General features: G+C 41.5%; 1 protein-coding gene across 1 annotated transcript; it reads right to left on the bottom strand.

Annotated features, from left to right (window-relative positions):
• Positions 1-1,726: 1,726 nt before the first annotated feature.
• Positions 1,727-15,728, bottom strand: LOC104169026 (glycerol-3-phosphate dehydrogenase [NAD(+)], cytoplasmic-like). Its single transcript, XM_009709831.1, has 8 exons — positions 15,691-15,728; positions 10,457-10,634; positions 8,393-8,533; positions 7,070-7,208; positions 5,127-5,239; positions 3,548-3,781; positions 3,291-3,397; positions 1,727-1,823 (listed from the first exon to the last, which is right to left on the bottom strand). The coding sequence occupies exons 2-8, from the start codon at positions 10,562-10,564 to the stop codon at positions 1,727-1,729; spliced, it is 939 nt and encodes a 312-aa protein (XP_009708133.1). The 5' UTR covers positions 10,565-10,634; positions 15,691-15,728.
• Between the last annotated feature and the right edge of the window lie 39 nt (positions 15,729-15,767).

The raw sequence follows: 15,767 nt of genomic DNA, 5'->3' as shown, positions 1-15,767 counted from the left end.
TTCAGCAGGGATCAGAGAGGCTGCAGTCACGGCTTCTGGTACCCCAGCTAGCTTTGCTAGCTGCAAGACTTGAGATTTTTACAATACATTTATCATTACAGTACATTTACTGATATATATATTACTCTGATAAATGTGGAAGATATAACATTCCTCTAAAATGCAGAGTGGAGACGATTTTATAATCAGCTTTCCCCCCCTCCAAGCAATATGTCAGCGAATACATAGATTAAAAAAACCCCACTTGCCTTCCTCTATGCTATTTTGGAAAATCGGATAAAGCAAAGCATAAGCAGGTTACTCTTCCTTTTTGTTTGCCTTATCTCAAAATAGGAGTCTTTCAAAAGGATATTAAAGCTTATAAAAATGTGCCACTGTTCATTTCATAGATGGCTTTAACTCTGAAAAACATCAGGTATGCAAAGTTACCCACGTACAACTGTAAGTCTTAAAAACATACGTGTTTCTAAAATTAATGCCATTGGTAGTAAAATAAAAAAACTTGGTATATGAACCAGTTTGTGTTTAAAATTCAGAAGTAGAGAGAGAAATCTCTCTTCTGGAGTGTAAGATGCGTTGCTTAAGCTACAGGAAGACCCAGGCTTTGGTCCGCAGCCTGGAACGACGCAGGGAGCTGCACTGGTGTCAGTCCAGTGGTGTTTCCCCGTGGAGTTAAAAAGGAGCCTGGTTTCAAATGCAATTTGACAGGATTTCTGTGCGTCTATAGCAGTAATTTTCATGCATGTATAAACAGTCAAGTATCACAGAGGGTTTTTCACTGTTACTGGTTACGTCCTCAAAATAACAGCATTGCACAAGCTGCAAGCTGAGCCGTACATACATAGAATCATTATGGTTGGAAGAGACCTCCAGTTCTCCCCTCTGGGCTAGTACCAATTAACGACTATGACTTGCTGAGAAATCCTGACGCTAACATAGACGTGGTTGGTGATTCCACATTTTTTCCCCCTGTATTTCAACAGAATACAGTAAGTTTAACGAAGGTCAGACTACTACAGAGGACTCCTAGTGTCCTGACTGAAACAAACGCCACAACCCCCCTCCCAAACCCCCTCTTTCTCCTTCCCCCTACACCTTAAACTGTTCTATTTATTCATCTGCTGAACATTCATGTGTGTCTGAGCACAGTAACAATACCTATTTTTCCAAAGAGGCTTACACGTGGAAACAAAATCAAGGAAGGGCTAAAATGTCACAAAATACAAAATGTTATTTGCATTTGAGGGGAATTATGGAAACCCAACATTTGTCCATGTGATTGCATCTTCTTGCTGTCAGACTTTTTTTTTTTTTTTACTATAATTTTTCTGTTTGGACAAGTTCTTCAATTTTTCTGCACCTTGTGCTTTTCTGTAAGTAATATTAGTAGGCAAAATGTTGAGGTTCACGTGAGCTAGATTGAACTCTTGTTACAGAAATTACAAGGGGAACAGTTTTCAATCAACAAGAAAGTAATTCTAGGGAAATGCCCACGTTACTAACTCAAATCAAATACTGTTAAATTTTACATTCATTTCCTGTTCCTTGGGTGTAACGATGAAATTAAAGGCAGATTTTTTACCCCAAGGATGAAGATACTGAAATACATTCTTTGTTGCTTTTACAGCAAGGGTTGTCACACAGCCTGTTTCTCTACTTTATTTGCCGTGGAGTGAACAGAAGTCCTTGGAAGATGAGAATGCAACCAGGTGAGGAGAGGGGATCTCTAAATGTGCTCTGGGTGGTTCTGCAGGCACATGATGAAATCCTGGATCGACTGACCCTCGTAGCAGATCTTGTAGATGGTTGTAAATAATGGAAACCTAGAAGTAGTGCGTAGCAATGAAAATAGTTTTTAATGTTTATATAAACATTTCAATTCCGTTTATAATGGGGAAATTTTTTTTTTTTTAATATTAAAAGGAAAGTGGAAAATTTTTCTCTCTCTTTACAATATAATTTTAGGGGCAATTCTTGGGGTGACAGCAGAAAAGAACTGTTTTGGAGACAAAACTCCTATCCAGTATTTTTTATTTACAAAAAATCTTGAATTGCCTATCCTCTTTTTCCTCTTCTGTACAAAATGCATATATTATTTGCATTCACTACTAATATCTAAAAAACTAAATTGAATGAAAAATGTCTTAATGATTTTCTTCTCCTGGCTTAAAGGGTTCTTTCCCTTTTGCAAGCTGTCTTAGTCATTATGTGGTAAAAAATGGGTCCACTGGATGACTTGGAGGCAAGTGTGTAATTAAGTTCAATTCTGGGATACTTACTAGATCCAGTTTTGATTTAAAGCTCATGTCCTGTCAAAATGAGCTTTTCTTTTCTCTCTCATTTTTGAAAGATAATGCCACATGAATCTTCTGTATCTGTTATAATTCTAATAATGTATTGGTTTTATTTTTTAGGCGTTCATTTAGCAATGTTTGACCTCTCAGTACTGCTAATGTATGAGAGGGACTGGGATGGAGAGAAATTTAGCTTTTCTGTTGTGTAAGCTGAGACAAAGGTTTCAAATTATAAATAATCTTACTTCATCCCAAACAATTAGAAGCACTTTTTATCTCAGCATTATTTGTGGCACTAAAGCATTGATATCAGCACATATTACCTATTCAGTGCTTATTTGACCTCTCAGTACTGCTAATGTATGAGAGGGACTGGGATGGAGAGAAATTTAGCTTTTCTGTTGTGTAAGCTGAGACAAAGGTTTCAAATTATAAATAATCTTACTTCATCCCAAACAATTAGAAGCACTTTTTATCTCAGCATTATTTGTGGCACTAAAGCATTGATATCAGCACATATTACCTATTCAATGCATATAAAAAAAATTTTATTAGGACTATGCTCCTGAATTTTATACTGAGATAACCTAGTTAACGTTTGCACTGAGAGCAGTATTGCTGCAAGCTATAGCGGTGATGTACTCAGAACAAGAAACCCTTTGACTCCTAGATCATGTTTGCAGGCTGACTCTGTGCATGGCCTTCAATCTTGTTTAGGGGGACAGGGATGTCAAGGTACCTCCTTTGGATTATTATTTCTTTTGTTTCCTATATGTCCGTGGCTTGTTTCTTCTAACCCTGTTTAGCCTTCATCCCATTGTACTGACAATGGCAATGAGGAGTCAGGCTAAGCTGAGCTCTAACCGTGGCCCAAGATATAGAAGGCAGTTGTTGCAGAAATTAACACGATAATTAAACACAAGCACCGTTGAGGAGGTTATGAATCCCTCATAATTTGTTGTTGATTTAGTTGTTTTTTTAAATCAAAGCACTTACTTATCGAGTATATTTTTCTGTTTCAGAATCTTGTAGACTTCAGCTGAGGTCTGAGGACCTTGCAGCTTTTGTCCGTTCAGCATCTCATTTTCCAGTTCCTCAATGGACTAGAAGAGAAGAGACTGATTACTTGGATCAGAGGGGACACTGCTGCGATACCAGCAGTTATCAAGAAGGTAAACAGCTAATGATGCCTTTGTAAAACACAGAAGGATTTCTTCATGTGTTAGTGTAAAATATTTCAAAATCCTCCTTACTTTTCCTGTGCGAGCAAAGGCTTCTGCTACTTTCCTGTTGCGTCCCCCGTAGCAGGTAGTGATTAGATCAGCGACCCCACAGCTTTCCAGAAAAGTGGCTATTGATACCGGTCCCTTGCAGAACATCTTGGCAAAGGCCACCATTTCCATAAGGCCCAAGCGTATAACTGCAGCCTTTGTATTATCGCCAAAATCCAGTCCATCGCAGAATCCAGCTCCCACTGCTACGATGTTCTAAAAACGGTTTAGTGCGAAATATAGAGGAGGAAAGGAAAAGGTCAGGCAAGACGTGCGCTTCCTCAGTGTGCACTGAGCTTTAAGAAAATCCTACAAATCTGTCTTCACCCCGTTCACCAGAGACAAGTTCAATTTCCAATGGCCATGAGTTTATGCTATGAAGAAGGCAGACAGCTCATTACTGTTGAACAAAAGTAGCTGGGCTTCTAGAAGATTATTATAAAGTATCCTCTGTTATTCCCATGGGCAAAAATCAAAGCAGCTTGTTTAATATAGTAATATTGCAGTCACGTAGTGTGTATGCAATTAATGTTTTGTTTTTCTGCTAGTTCCCAACTGGGATTCGCTGACCTTTCTGTTTTAACTATTTAAAATATCCCACACAGAGCCATGTCTGTCCAGGTTTCCTCTGTGGGTCTCCAATTTAAACAGACATGGGTTCTGTGTACTGATACTGCAGTAGATCAAATTTTGGTTTTCCCTCAAAAAACGGTAGAATTGCCCTTTTCTACAGCTCTAAACAAATCTCTCGGGATACCAAACATCTTCACAACTCCCCAGCGTTGTCCTGCACACCTCCCTTCTCACCCCCCAATTCCCAGCCCTTAAATAAGTCCCTAAATAAATGTAGTTCACTGTATTTGAGTACTATGTCACCGAGTACTGCTGTTGAAGTGTTTGCTCCAGAAATGCATGCACCCCAGTGCAGATTTTTTTTTCTTTTGTTAGCAAAGGCAGTGCCAAAGCAATGATTTTAAGAAGAGAAAGATTTCCCACAAAGCAGAAACAATCTCTCTCCCCTCTGTGCCTGCCCCCAGTTCCAGCCTATGGCCGAAAGCAAAATCTAGGGTTACTTGGTTTTGTATGTGAAGAAACTTTTCTTTTTGTGTGTAAGGTTGAACAGGACCACTTCTTTCCTAGCCAGTGATCCTCCCTCCCCCAAGGAAAGGTGAATTATTGAAATACAAATGATTGAATGTATAAAAAAGTAAAAAGGATCACAGGCTGGAGTCACTTTCAGCACATTTAAAAGCAATCTCCGAATCTCACTCTAGTGCTTTCTCATTGGAAACTTGGTCATTTGGGTGTTGCTCTGGGCTGGGATCTCGATGTGGGCATTGCTGAATGCCGCATAGACGGCATTATAAAAATACAACTATTTTGAAATACTTTGCCAGCAGTTATGTTTTTAAGTAAATTTGCCCTTTTAACAGATTGGAAAATTGGCACACGAACATCTTGTCTGTGCTCACTCACCATATTAGACCCTGTGGCTTACAGAAGACTCAGGTGAGGGTAGGATTTGGCCCTAATAAAACCATTTTGGTTTGAAACCACTCACTTTTAAGGCTCCACAAATCTCCACTGTATCAGAGTCAAGCACCACAGTAATCCTGAAATTGGGAGTCTGCATTAATTCTTTAAAGATCTCCCCTTGGTTTTCATTTTTGCAGCCTGTGGGAAGGAAGGATGAAAGTTAGAGCATTTTCACAATGTTTCAGAGTACACACAATTAACTGAAACCTGAAATAAGGGCCCAGGGACCACTTTAATAAGACCACAAAACCTAATTGGGTGTTGCTAAACAAAAAGATTTGTTTGACAGCAGTTCCTGCTGCTGGAAGCCAGTGTTAAATATGTGCAAGTGCCAGGGCATTGACCAAGCATCGCTTAATAACACTTTAAAGAGCTTAAAAGTAGATAGCCCCTAATGCAGCTTTGTGCCCAAGAAAGCTTGTATAACCACAAACCCTGCAAAAGATAATGTTTACAAATGCTTTGTACAGCACAACGGTATAATTGCTGTTTTGAAAATGGAAACTGGTGTAATTGCTAAGTATTATTATGGGGTGCAAATGATTAATGCCCAATTAGTTCCCAATTACAGGGGGATCCACAGATGATGAAGGTTGGCACTGCTGGAACATTTTTGTTACCAATCCTACCCAGGTCATTACCATGTCACTACAGTGCTCGCCCTAGGTCTTGAGAGGAAGGGTAGGGAGCCCTCCACTGTAAAGGGGATGAGGTTTGTCTCTATCTAGAAGGTCCTTGGCCAGCTGGGCAGTCTTTTGAATGCAGTTTCATTTCATTTTCATACAAAGCAGCTTGGTTTTGTTCAGGGAGAGCTCAGCAGTGAGCAGCTGTAGTGTTTTCCAGCTGTTGTTCCTGGAGGGGTTCTGGGCACTTGGTGTTTTTAAGTATTAAAGAGCTTGGGCAATAGCACACTGGTAGCTGTGGGATTTTTGTCCCCACATTTATTCTCATGAGAAACTTTGGATTTGCTTCTTGTCCTTTGCAATAATTGCTGTTGGGATACGCAGTCTCTCCGAGGTGGCTGTTTCTGGGCTGCGTGGCCTTCCAAGAGGGCAAAAGCAAGGGGCAAACCTCTCTGCACAGTCAGCATCACAGCACGGCTTAAAACTGGGCCAGCAGAAGTTTAACTCCCCCCAAGAAAATAAATATTGCTCAACTTTCCTTATTGTGTCTAGTCCTATTTACACTTAGTTGCTCTGCCAGCCACAAATGCCCAGCTGGTGCAATTTTCACTGTTACTGTAACATTTGCAAGGCAAAGGAACAGTACTGCAACAGCAATTTATTTTTCCGTCTTCCCTAGCTATGGAAGGATGTAACTTGAATTTCTGCTGACTTTAAAAATTAATGAGTTTTAAAAACTACTGGATGAACTTTCCAAGTCAGGTCAGACCCAGTTCTGGGAGGATCTGAGGCTACATCTTGGCAAGCAGTCTGAGTGACAGTGAGGAACAGAATGTTACTGGCTTTTTTAAATTATTATTCTTTGTGTTTGGGGCTTTTGGGGGGTTGTTTTTTGTTTGTTTGTTTGTTTGTTTTTTCAAACCAAGAAATTTGAAAATGGAGAAATACACCTCAGGGAGCATGAGGACATATGAGCTTCTGATTACACTTCTGTATCTAGACTGTATAGTGTATCAACGCTGATGCACTCAGCGTTGAGCTGTACAAACTAAAATGTGGCTGTCGCCAGCCCCTACAGGAATGGGATTAAGCTGTAGTTTTTTTAATGGATGCCATTAGCTCTCAGCACTGAAACCCACTGTCAATTTGGATCTGATCCTGCCAGCACCAATCTCCCTGGAAATCACGCTGCGCCCTGGAACGAGCGCAGCGGGCACTGCACCACTCGGGAACCACCTGGGATCCATCGCATCCCCCTGTTTCCTCCAGAGGTTGTCTTGTTGCCTAGCCACAGGTGACATTAAACCAAAGCTAGCGGTTCTAATTTGCTCTTTGCAATAGTTACCAATGGTGGTTTCACAGAACTTCTCATCAGCCACTTCTTTGGCTATGTTGGCCCCCATAAGCACGCTGATTTCTATTTTCAGTTTCTCTCGAATGACGTCAGATATGAGCTTCAGGCCATCAGGACCCTCATCGATCCCCTGAATAGAAGACGATAGTCAAAGCTGAGTTATTAGAATAGGAAGATGACAGAGCAGAGCATCAGAAAAGCAGGTGTCCTATCGCCTGCAGCTCTCTGGTGTTAATTGGAAGGATTTGGGTCTTATATTCACTAGCAATAGCCATTAATACAAATGGTTTCGGTTTGTACTTTGCTAACCGCAAATTCAAGGCACGTTCAGGGAGAAAGTAGTGACAGCTGAGGTAGCGCTGCAAGAAGCCTCACATCCAGTGCTGCTGTCCGGAGGCTTTCTTTGATGCTGCATTTTTCCTTTGTGTTAAATTCCTGTAGTACAGAACCAGACTTTTAAATTAAGCCTACAAGCAGCGGCTTTTTTGCAAGATCTAAGTATTAATTGGAGTGCTTTACTGGTATTAAAGAGTATACTGAGCTGTCTTGGGTACTTTTTAAGTGAAAGAAAGAAGTAAATTTGCAGGAATTTCCTTCCTCTCCCACCCTCCCCTCCTCTGTGTACTGCTGCTTGTGAGATAATTTCTATGTGGGGGCCGGGAAGTGAGGGGGAAGAGCTGGTATTGCAGTCTGAAAACTGAAAACTTCTTCAAAAGAAGAAGTGGTAGACTATATTCTTATGCTTTGCCTTTGGCTTTTAGTTTGAGATTCTCTGAAAATATTAATTCCTTTTAAGATTATGATAATCTGGTACCTCTAACCTTAAAAAGAGATTCCTCAGTTCATGCCAGATTGAAATTGCTTCAGTTCTGCAAAATCATTAGTGTCATTGTGCCATTTTAATGCTGCCAAGAACAGCTTTAGCATGTACTTGGAAGAGGCACTTTGACTCTTTCCAGTTAAGAGTTAATTGAGGCTGTAGTCTGATGAGCATTTGTCCTGGCAGCAGCACCAGCTTATGTAGCCCTCTCTGCCCATTTTCATCTCAGTGCTGGTCCAAGTGGGAACCGATCCAGGCTAAAGACAGCTGGCAAAGACGGTTACTCTTAGCCCAGCTGGGTTGCCCCATTCTTTCATCTCCGTGGCCACGTGAGCAGCAGAAGGGCTGGCAGAGGCTGGGTAAGTTTTAACTCTTGCAGAAAGAAATGCTGGTGTTTATGCAGAGCATGCAGCTGAGGACTGGAGCACCTACCCTTAAGTTGACAATATTTATTTACTCCGTACAGATTGAGTCTGGTGGAGAAGACAACTTACCTTGATCAGTGAAATCCCGAATGTCCCGGGTTTTATCTGGCCTGCGATCTGCTCACAGATTCGTCCAATGAATTGATGTGGCAGAACAAACACTAAAATATCTGCCCCGTTTGTTGCTTCGACCACATCTGGTACAGCCACCTGGGACAAGAGTGACAACCAAAATGAGCCCCAGGTAGGAATCCTCACACCTTGCAAGATACCAATGTGCCAAAGCTATTGCAGACACATTGCAAATGTCCTTAATTTTAACTGGTAGTGTGATGTAGCTGCTAGCTCTTCTGAAATATCCAAAGCAGCCTAAATATTCTAGGTCTGCATTTTTCATAATTTTGCTTTTAACTTGCCTCCCATCCCAGCCCTGTGTGGATAATCTGGGGAAGACAACATACTTTCTAAACTTGCACCATTCTGGGAAGCCCCTTTGCTGGTTCAGCTTCTTCAGGTGGCTCCTGAAGATACTGAGCAACCCCATAGGGTTCTGTTGGAATGAGTGGTAGCACCAGGGAGCATGAGAATTAAGCAGGGTGGCAAGACAGAGCCTCTTCTGGCAGTCTTGAGTTTCCACAGGTCACCAGCTGAGAGCTATTCAGGAATAAACTATATTAAAAGGCAGAGATTATTATAGTATTTGGGGTGGGATCAGTTGTTTGTTTTAAATATATAGTAACTTGACAAATGGTTAAAAATATGTACCCAACATGCTTAATAATTAGCAAGCTATATCTTCCTCCAACGCTGGTGTTGCTCAGAACAACGATTCAAGCCAGGCTATAGAGGCAACGGCAGGTGAATTTGAGCCTGCTATCACAAACAGTTTACAATCACAGCAAACATTGCCCTCGGCCGCAGCCTTGGAGCCCACCACCTTGCAGCAAGCAGGATTCCTGGTGGGAGAACATGAACTGCTGCCAGCAAGGCTGCTTCTCCGGGAAAACCGCAAAGCAGGAGTGGGGCAGAGGCTGGCAGCACCGTACAGGCAGTACTCCTGTCTCTCCAAAATATCAGAGCAACGCAAGCAAAAAAATTAGGTTTTTGTTTTGTTTTGTTTTGTTTTGTTTTTCCTCTTAGTCTGAGATGAAGGTGTGAGGGTCCCTCCAGGCTTTTCTGCAACCAGCTGATTTCTGCTGGTAAAGCCTCAGACTTTGCTATGGACAGGACGAGGCTGATCTCAAGTGATGATCTACCAGAGGGTAGTAAAATAGGAGTGACAAGTCAATTGGAACCCAGGAGAACTGCATGCCAAGTTCAAACCACGGGAGTGCAAATAAGCAGTCGCAGCACTAAATGGAGTACTAAATATAATCACTCTCCAAGCAAGGAGACCCACCACGTGCAGCATCTTAACTTCCTTTTACAACTGCAACTCTTCAAGAAACGCGACACTGCTTTCTTTAATTCACAAAACAGTGGCATTTGGCTAAAGCTTGAACAGGCAAAAACCCTCACCTTGCTTGCTTCAGTATCAGCAAATTATTTGAGCCGATTAATTTAAGTAGAGATGCATAACTTGGTATTTCATATGTTCATGAAAATTAAATACCTTATATTTTTGGCAGAATTTACAGCATTATTAATTCTAGTAGTGTGTTGCTATCCTGAAATCACCCACGAGGCGATAGCTCATTATTATTCTCCTTGTAAGCCACAGCTGTTAGCTCTGCTGTTGATTTCTTTTTTAGAAGAAGGGAGAGCAGTAGCTTTTCCCTTTTTTTTCCCCAAAGATGCCGTGCATTTGAAATATCAGAGCTCTGTGTAGACAGATCTCTGCCTGCCATTTCTAGAGTTATGCTGATTTCTGCCAGAGGAGGATGGTGCGTTACCAGCACCCGACACAGTTGGATGTTTGAAGTTGTGTGTGACATAGGAGACAAGCAGAAGTCACAGAAGTGAATTAAATTCCAGTCAGTTATATGTCAATATGGGAGTGAGTTAGGTGGCAAACCAGAATGAAGCAGTGAATTACTTCCTAGTTTTAATTTTGCCAGATGGTGCCTCCCTTATAAAAAAATAAAAATATTTCAGTGATTTTTTTTTATATATATTATTTTCCCCCCAGCTTACCACATTTTTGGGTATCTTGTATCCAGGCAGATATTTAACATTTTCATGTTCCTGGTTGATTATTTCTGAGAGTTTTCTTCCATTTATGATCTCTTCAAATACCCACATCTTGACAGTAGGATCAAATCTGTTGGACTTCTGGACATTTTTGCCAATGATTCTTGCTATTGCTGATCCCCTTTAAAAAGAATTTAAAAATTGAAATAACTAATAGGAAACAAATAGTTTTATTCTGAATTGGAAACACAAATTACTTCAAACATAGTAACTCATAAAAGGCCTGTGCTATAAAGCTGTTCAGGTCCTTGCTACATTTATCAGAAAGCTTTATCCACTACCCTCCATAAAAAACCCTCAGTTTAAAAACACAGAAAGTAGAACCAGAGAAAACATAGCTGAAATAAGGGATCCGAAGTCATATGAAAGATTGGAGAGTGGGAGTGTGATATACCATCAACAGCACCAAAAATACAGTATCTGGGATTAAAATCTGTCTTGCTCCTTGGATAATTCTTTTTTTCTGAAGACCAACAAATGTAAAATAATCCAGGTGGTAAAGCAGTGCTGAACGATCTTGCTGGGACAGTCTTTGTGCATCTCATCTAAGATAGAAGCATCCCACTTTCCTACCAATAACCAAACAGTTGCAATAAGGATTTCACGTAAGAGCTAAATCTTCAGAAATTGTTCTTTTCCTAAAAAAATAAATAATTCAACCTGACGGTTTCTCTTTATTTACTGTCCTAATTATTACTGTAACAGGATCTATAATAGTTGCAGCCCGAGAATATTTTAACCATCCAGTTTACTATTCTTCAATCATGCTGAGCATTTTTGAATCTCGGTGCAGGCAATAATTTTATTCCCCCATCACCACTGCAGACTTGCAAACATTCACGTATTTTCTTGGCAAGAGAGAATTAAAAACTCTGCAGAAAATACTGAAAGTATTGCTTAATGCTCTTTAAATTACACAGGGAGGAGGGGTGATTATTTTTACTCCTCATTTCTCTCTTTCCATTTTAATGCTACTTTAATCTTTCAAGTACTGGCCATTTTACTAACACAAGTGAAAGAGGAGCTCCAGTTGCAACGCTCTTGTCCTCTGACCCGCTTGTACCACACCTGCAATGAGGAGCAGGAACAGGATTTAGCTGTGGTATATTTTCTGGACCTGATAAAGGTCTCGCGTATATCCAAGACGAAGTCCAGGTAGGTCTGTGCTGTCAATGGTTCAAAGGGAAACCACGTTGTAACTGGCTTTCCTTGGCTCAACCATATTTTTGATATAACAGGTTTGCACAAGGCTGAATTGCTCAATAAGTAATAAAAGAATAAGGGCTTCATCTTAATCTTTAATGATAAAGAAATCCTACTGAGATCAGGTTTCACTTTGCTCAGTGTTGACTATATGCTATATCCTGAGCTGCCATAATGCTTTTGGGGGTTTTTTTGGTTGTTTTTCGTTTGTTGTTGGTTTTGTTTGTTTGTGTTTTTTAAGACTTGATTTGGTCTGGTCCTTTAAAATATTTACAGAAATGTTTTAGGGGTGAACCCTTACTGTAAGAGTTCTACTTTTTTGAAAGAAAGGCATGCAGTCATATTGTACATTCGTATTACTTATAAAACTACTTACATTCTGGTTCTCTTGCCCTGCTATCAACAGAGAGCACGATCAAGGCTTGAGCTGAGGATGAATTGTGGCTCCACACAAGAAATGTGTGTTAATAAGAAAAGTTAAATAGGAGAAATTTGAGATTTAAATTAATTGTCCAGGTTGTGCTGGAGTCTCCTGGACTGGATGATGAAATTAGACCTCAAGCCTATCCATAAAAATGACTTTTCTAGCTATGTCCCAAGTTCATATGGTTTTCCATTGAATGATGCAGACTCCAGCTCTAACCTCTGAAATCCTGAACGGGACTTGCAACTCTCAGTAGATAAATCTGACCTTCTAGCAGAGCTGTCATTACCACTGTGCTTGGATGCTGCCACCAAAGTATTTTCCTATTGACAAGATATCGGTGAAGGTATCTCAGGCATAACGGTAGCTCCATAAATGACAGTATTTTCTTTCATTTGGTTTCTCTTTAGATAAATGAGGATTTGGGGGAGAAAGGGTTTAATGTTTAAAAGGCATTAAGTAGTCATCAGGGAAAATACCTCACCACAAAACCATCAAACAGTTCAGAACCTGATGCCCTGTTTTACGTAGCGTATTTAAAATTCAGTCACCGCTGATCAGCCTTGGGAAGAAGAATTGCTTTGTCTGTGAAGGTGGTGTTCGGTACACTACACAGGCTTGGCAGAAGAGGGCTGCTTATGCAAACAAAACCAAGGACGCTTACGTATAAAGACTTTGCCATGGTTTTACTTTCTCCAAAACTCAGTTTAGTAAAGATTAATAGAAGGCAGAGAGCTCCACTTAGATAATTTTTAAAAGTGAAAACTGCCAATCAGTTTTTTTCCTCCAATTATGTTAATTCATGTTGGAAATGATTTACATGTTGCTAAGAAAAAGAAAGGTTTTATCTGGAGATTCGCTATCAGTATAATGAGAAAGCTTTGATGCAGAATAACTCAAATAAGACCCATTATTTACATAGGTGAATATGAAAGTGTGTGTGGCATACATCAGATCTGGTGAAAAATGGATCTTAACAGACCCCATTGAAGCAGCTAGTCCCCTCCCTGTACAAAGGGCAGTCAAATATACTTATGCCATTCCTAACAGTTTTCCCGAGGAGGTCTTAAAGACCTCAGCGGTTGCAGGTCTCTTCCCTTCCCCAACCAGCCCATCCCAGGATTTTGCTATCCTTAGCATTAGAAAGATCATCCTCATGTTTAATCTAAGTCTTTCTTGCAGCAGTTTAAGCCTATTTCTATTCTAGAAGGGTGGAATATTGTTTTTTCTCCTTTAGATGCTTGAAGATGATCATGACTTCCTCCAATCTCTTTCTTAGCCAACCACCTAAAATTTTTTAAATTATAGTATCACTCAGGTTGGAAGGGACCATGAGAGGTCTCCAAAGTGGGAACAACACTGAGTTCAGATGGGTTGCTCAGGACTTTGTTCAGTCGAGTCTTGAAAACTCTCCAAGGACCACCTCCTCTCTGGGCAACCTGCCCCAAGGCTTTATTATTATCATAAGGTGGTTTTTTTTTATCTTCTCTTTATATACTGAATCAGAAAGAACCTCCTCTCATTCAATTTATGACCACTGGCTCTTGTCTTCCTTCCGTGCACCTCCGTAAAAAGCCTGGCCTTCTGTCCATGTTGAAGAGAAGAACCTAGTTCAAGCTGGATCTTTGCTGAGGACTCTGCAGTCCAAATGAATCTAAGAAGATTGGGAGAGCTTTTGGATTCTGAAGGGCCAGGCAGTGAATTAAACCTCTATTTTTAAATAACTGCACTATGATTAACATAAACACAAACCCTCCTGCACCTGGCTGGCAACCACAAAATGCAGTCCAGCACTTACTTAACTTTCTGCTTAACCACATCACTCGTGAGTCTCCTGGCAGCGTTGGCTTAGTAAGTCCCCGTGACCCGCTGAACTTCTGCAGCTGACATGAGCTATTACAACATGCTGCATCACGTGTCAACCACGTTTCCGAGCTGCAGGGAAGACTCGAGAGCAGTGATCTGAACTGTCACCCAAATATTCAGGAGGAACATAAGAAAAACATGTTTGCCAAGGAGAAACATTATATTTCTATGTTGTGCTAAGACAACCTGTTCTGCCACAGAGGCTTTGAACAGATGTGATTTAAACATCACAGCACAATGTTTATGTCTTCCCCAAAGATTTTACAGTCTATGTATACGGTAGGAAGAAGAGATGGGCCCAGGTAGACAGGTAGTATGAGTAAGTAGATAGTACTGAATGAGCTGGGGTCTTTGTAACTCTATGGCACAACTCTTCCCAAGTTTGTAGGTACATGTGAAAAAACCAAGAACTTTTTCAAGTACAGATCTAAAGGAAGACAACTAAGTGGCTTTGAAGAATGTCTTATGGTGAGGGGACAGCCTGGGGAAGGCAGGAGGTGCTTGCTTGAGGATGCAGCAAGAGAATGATGAAGGCTGTCACTATGGGCTGACCAAAGGTAAAAGCTGACTCCCAGACATGCAGCTGTGGCTGTTACGGGGCTTAAAAGTGACAACGAGCTGCCTGCACAGGCTTGGATGCCTGGGCTTAAGGTGAGGAAGAAGAGGGTGGCAGGGGAGGGATGCGAGAGCTGGAATGAGGTGGTGAAAGCGGCAGTCGGGGAAACCCTGGTGTAGAAATGACAGGGCAGGACTGTGTCTGTCAGGGCCAGAGAAAGCCAGATTCATGATGATGAGTTCCTGAAGATGGCTTAGCTGTGGAGTTATGTGTGAACGGCTGTGTCGGAGAGATGCCACTCACAACGAGCCTGTGATCCGGAAAAAGCATGCATGTGGGGGTTCAGAAAGCAGTGGACTGGTTTTGGAAGGCAGAAAGGCAAAGAGCCGTGTTTTAACCATGCTGTGTTCTCAGCAGCTCACAAGCAACCACTCCCTCACCTATTGAGTATTTTTTGACATTTGCTTCCAGTTAGCTCTCAGATATTTTAAAAATCTTAAGGAGCTTGCCCTCCTTGTAAAAAAGCAATCCACAGAACTACCTGGAGGCTGGGTTTGCTAATCCCAAGCACATGCATGTATATGTTGGTCTGTAGGTTTGTGCTCACCTTACGTAAACCATAAGAAAGAGATGCAAAGTCCAGTGAGATAGGCTTTACTGACTTCAGTGGGGTCTGTTAGATCCAAGGAGCTCTGGAGAGCCATGCTTTTGTCCAGGGTAGAAAGTATGGAGAGTAGCAAACATATTCTTACGAATGGGGATAAGGATAAATAGGGGACCTGAACGCAATGCTTGGGCAGGGCTGCGTCTGCACCAAGATGCAAACCGACATGCTGAGGAGGCTGGAAGTGAAAGGTGCCAATAAGACGTGGTTTTAAATGAAGCCTGTGCCCTGGTTCCTTCAAAGGAATACAAACAGCATCACCACTTTCCTCACTACTGAATGCTTACATCTGGGCTGCCTGGGCCCTGCCACAGGCACACGCAACTACAGGGACACAGCTCCGGTCCTCTCGGGAATCTCGCCGTCCCGTCACCAGGTTTTAAATGCCTCACACACCTCAGTGATGCAGGAGCCTCAGGTCTTCCCAGTTCTCACTGGCCGGTGCATCTCTCTCTCTCAGGGACCACGGTCCGTGCCCGAGGAGTCCACAAAGCTGGGGCAGGGCAAGACCGGGACCGGGGCCGCGGTTTCAGGACCATGG

This window comes from Cariama cristata, unplaced genomic scaffold, assembly GCF_000690535.1.
Source record: "Cariama cristata isolate BGI_N322 unplaced genomic scaffold, ASM69053v1 scaffold11291, whole genome shotgun sequence".
Classification (NCBI taxonomy): Eukaryota; Metazoa; Chordata; class Aves; order Cariamiformes; family Cariamidae; genus Cariama; species Cariama cristata.
This window is presented reverse-complemented; position numbering and strand designations above follow the sequence as displayed.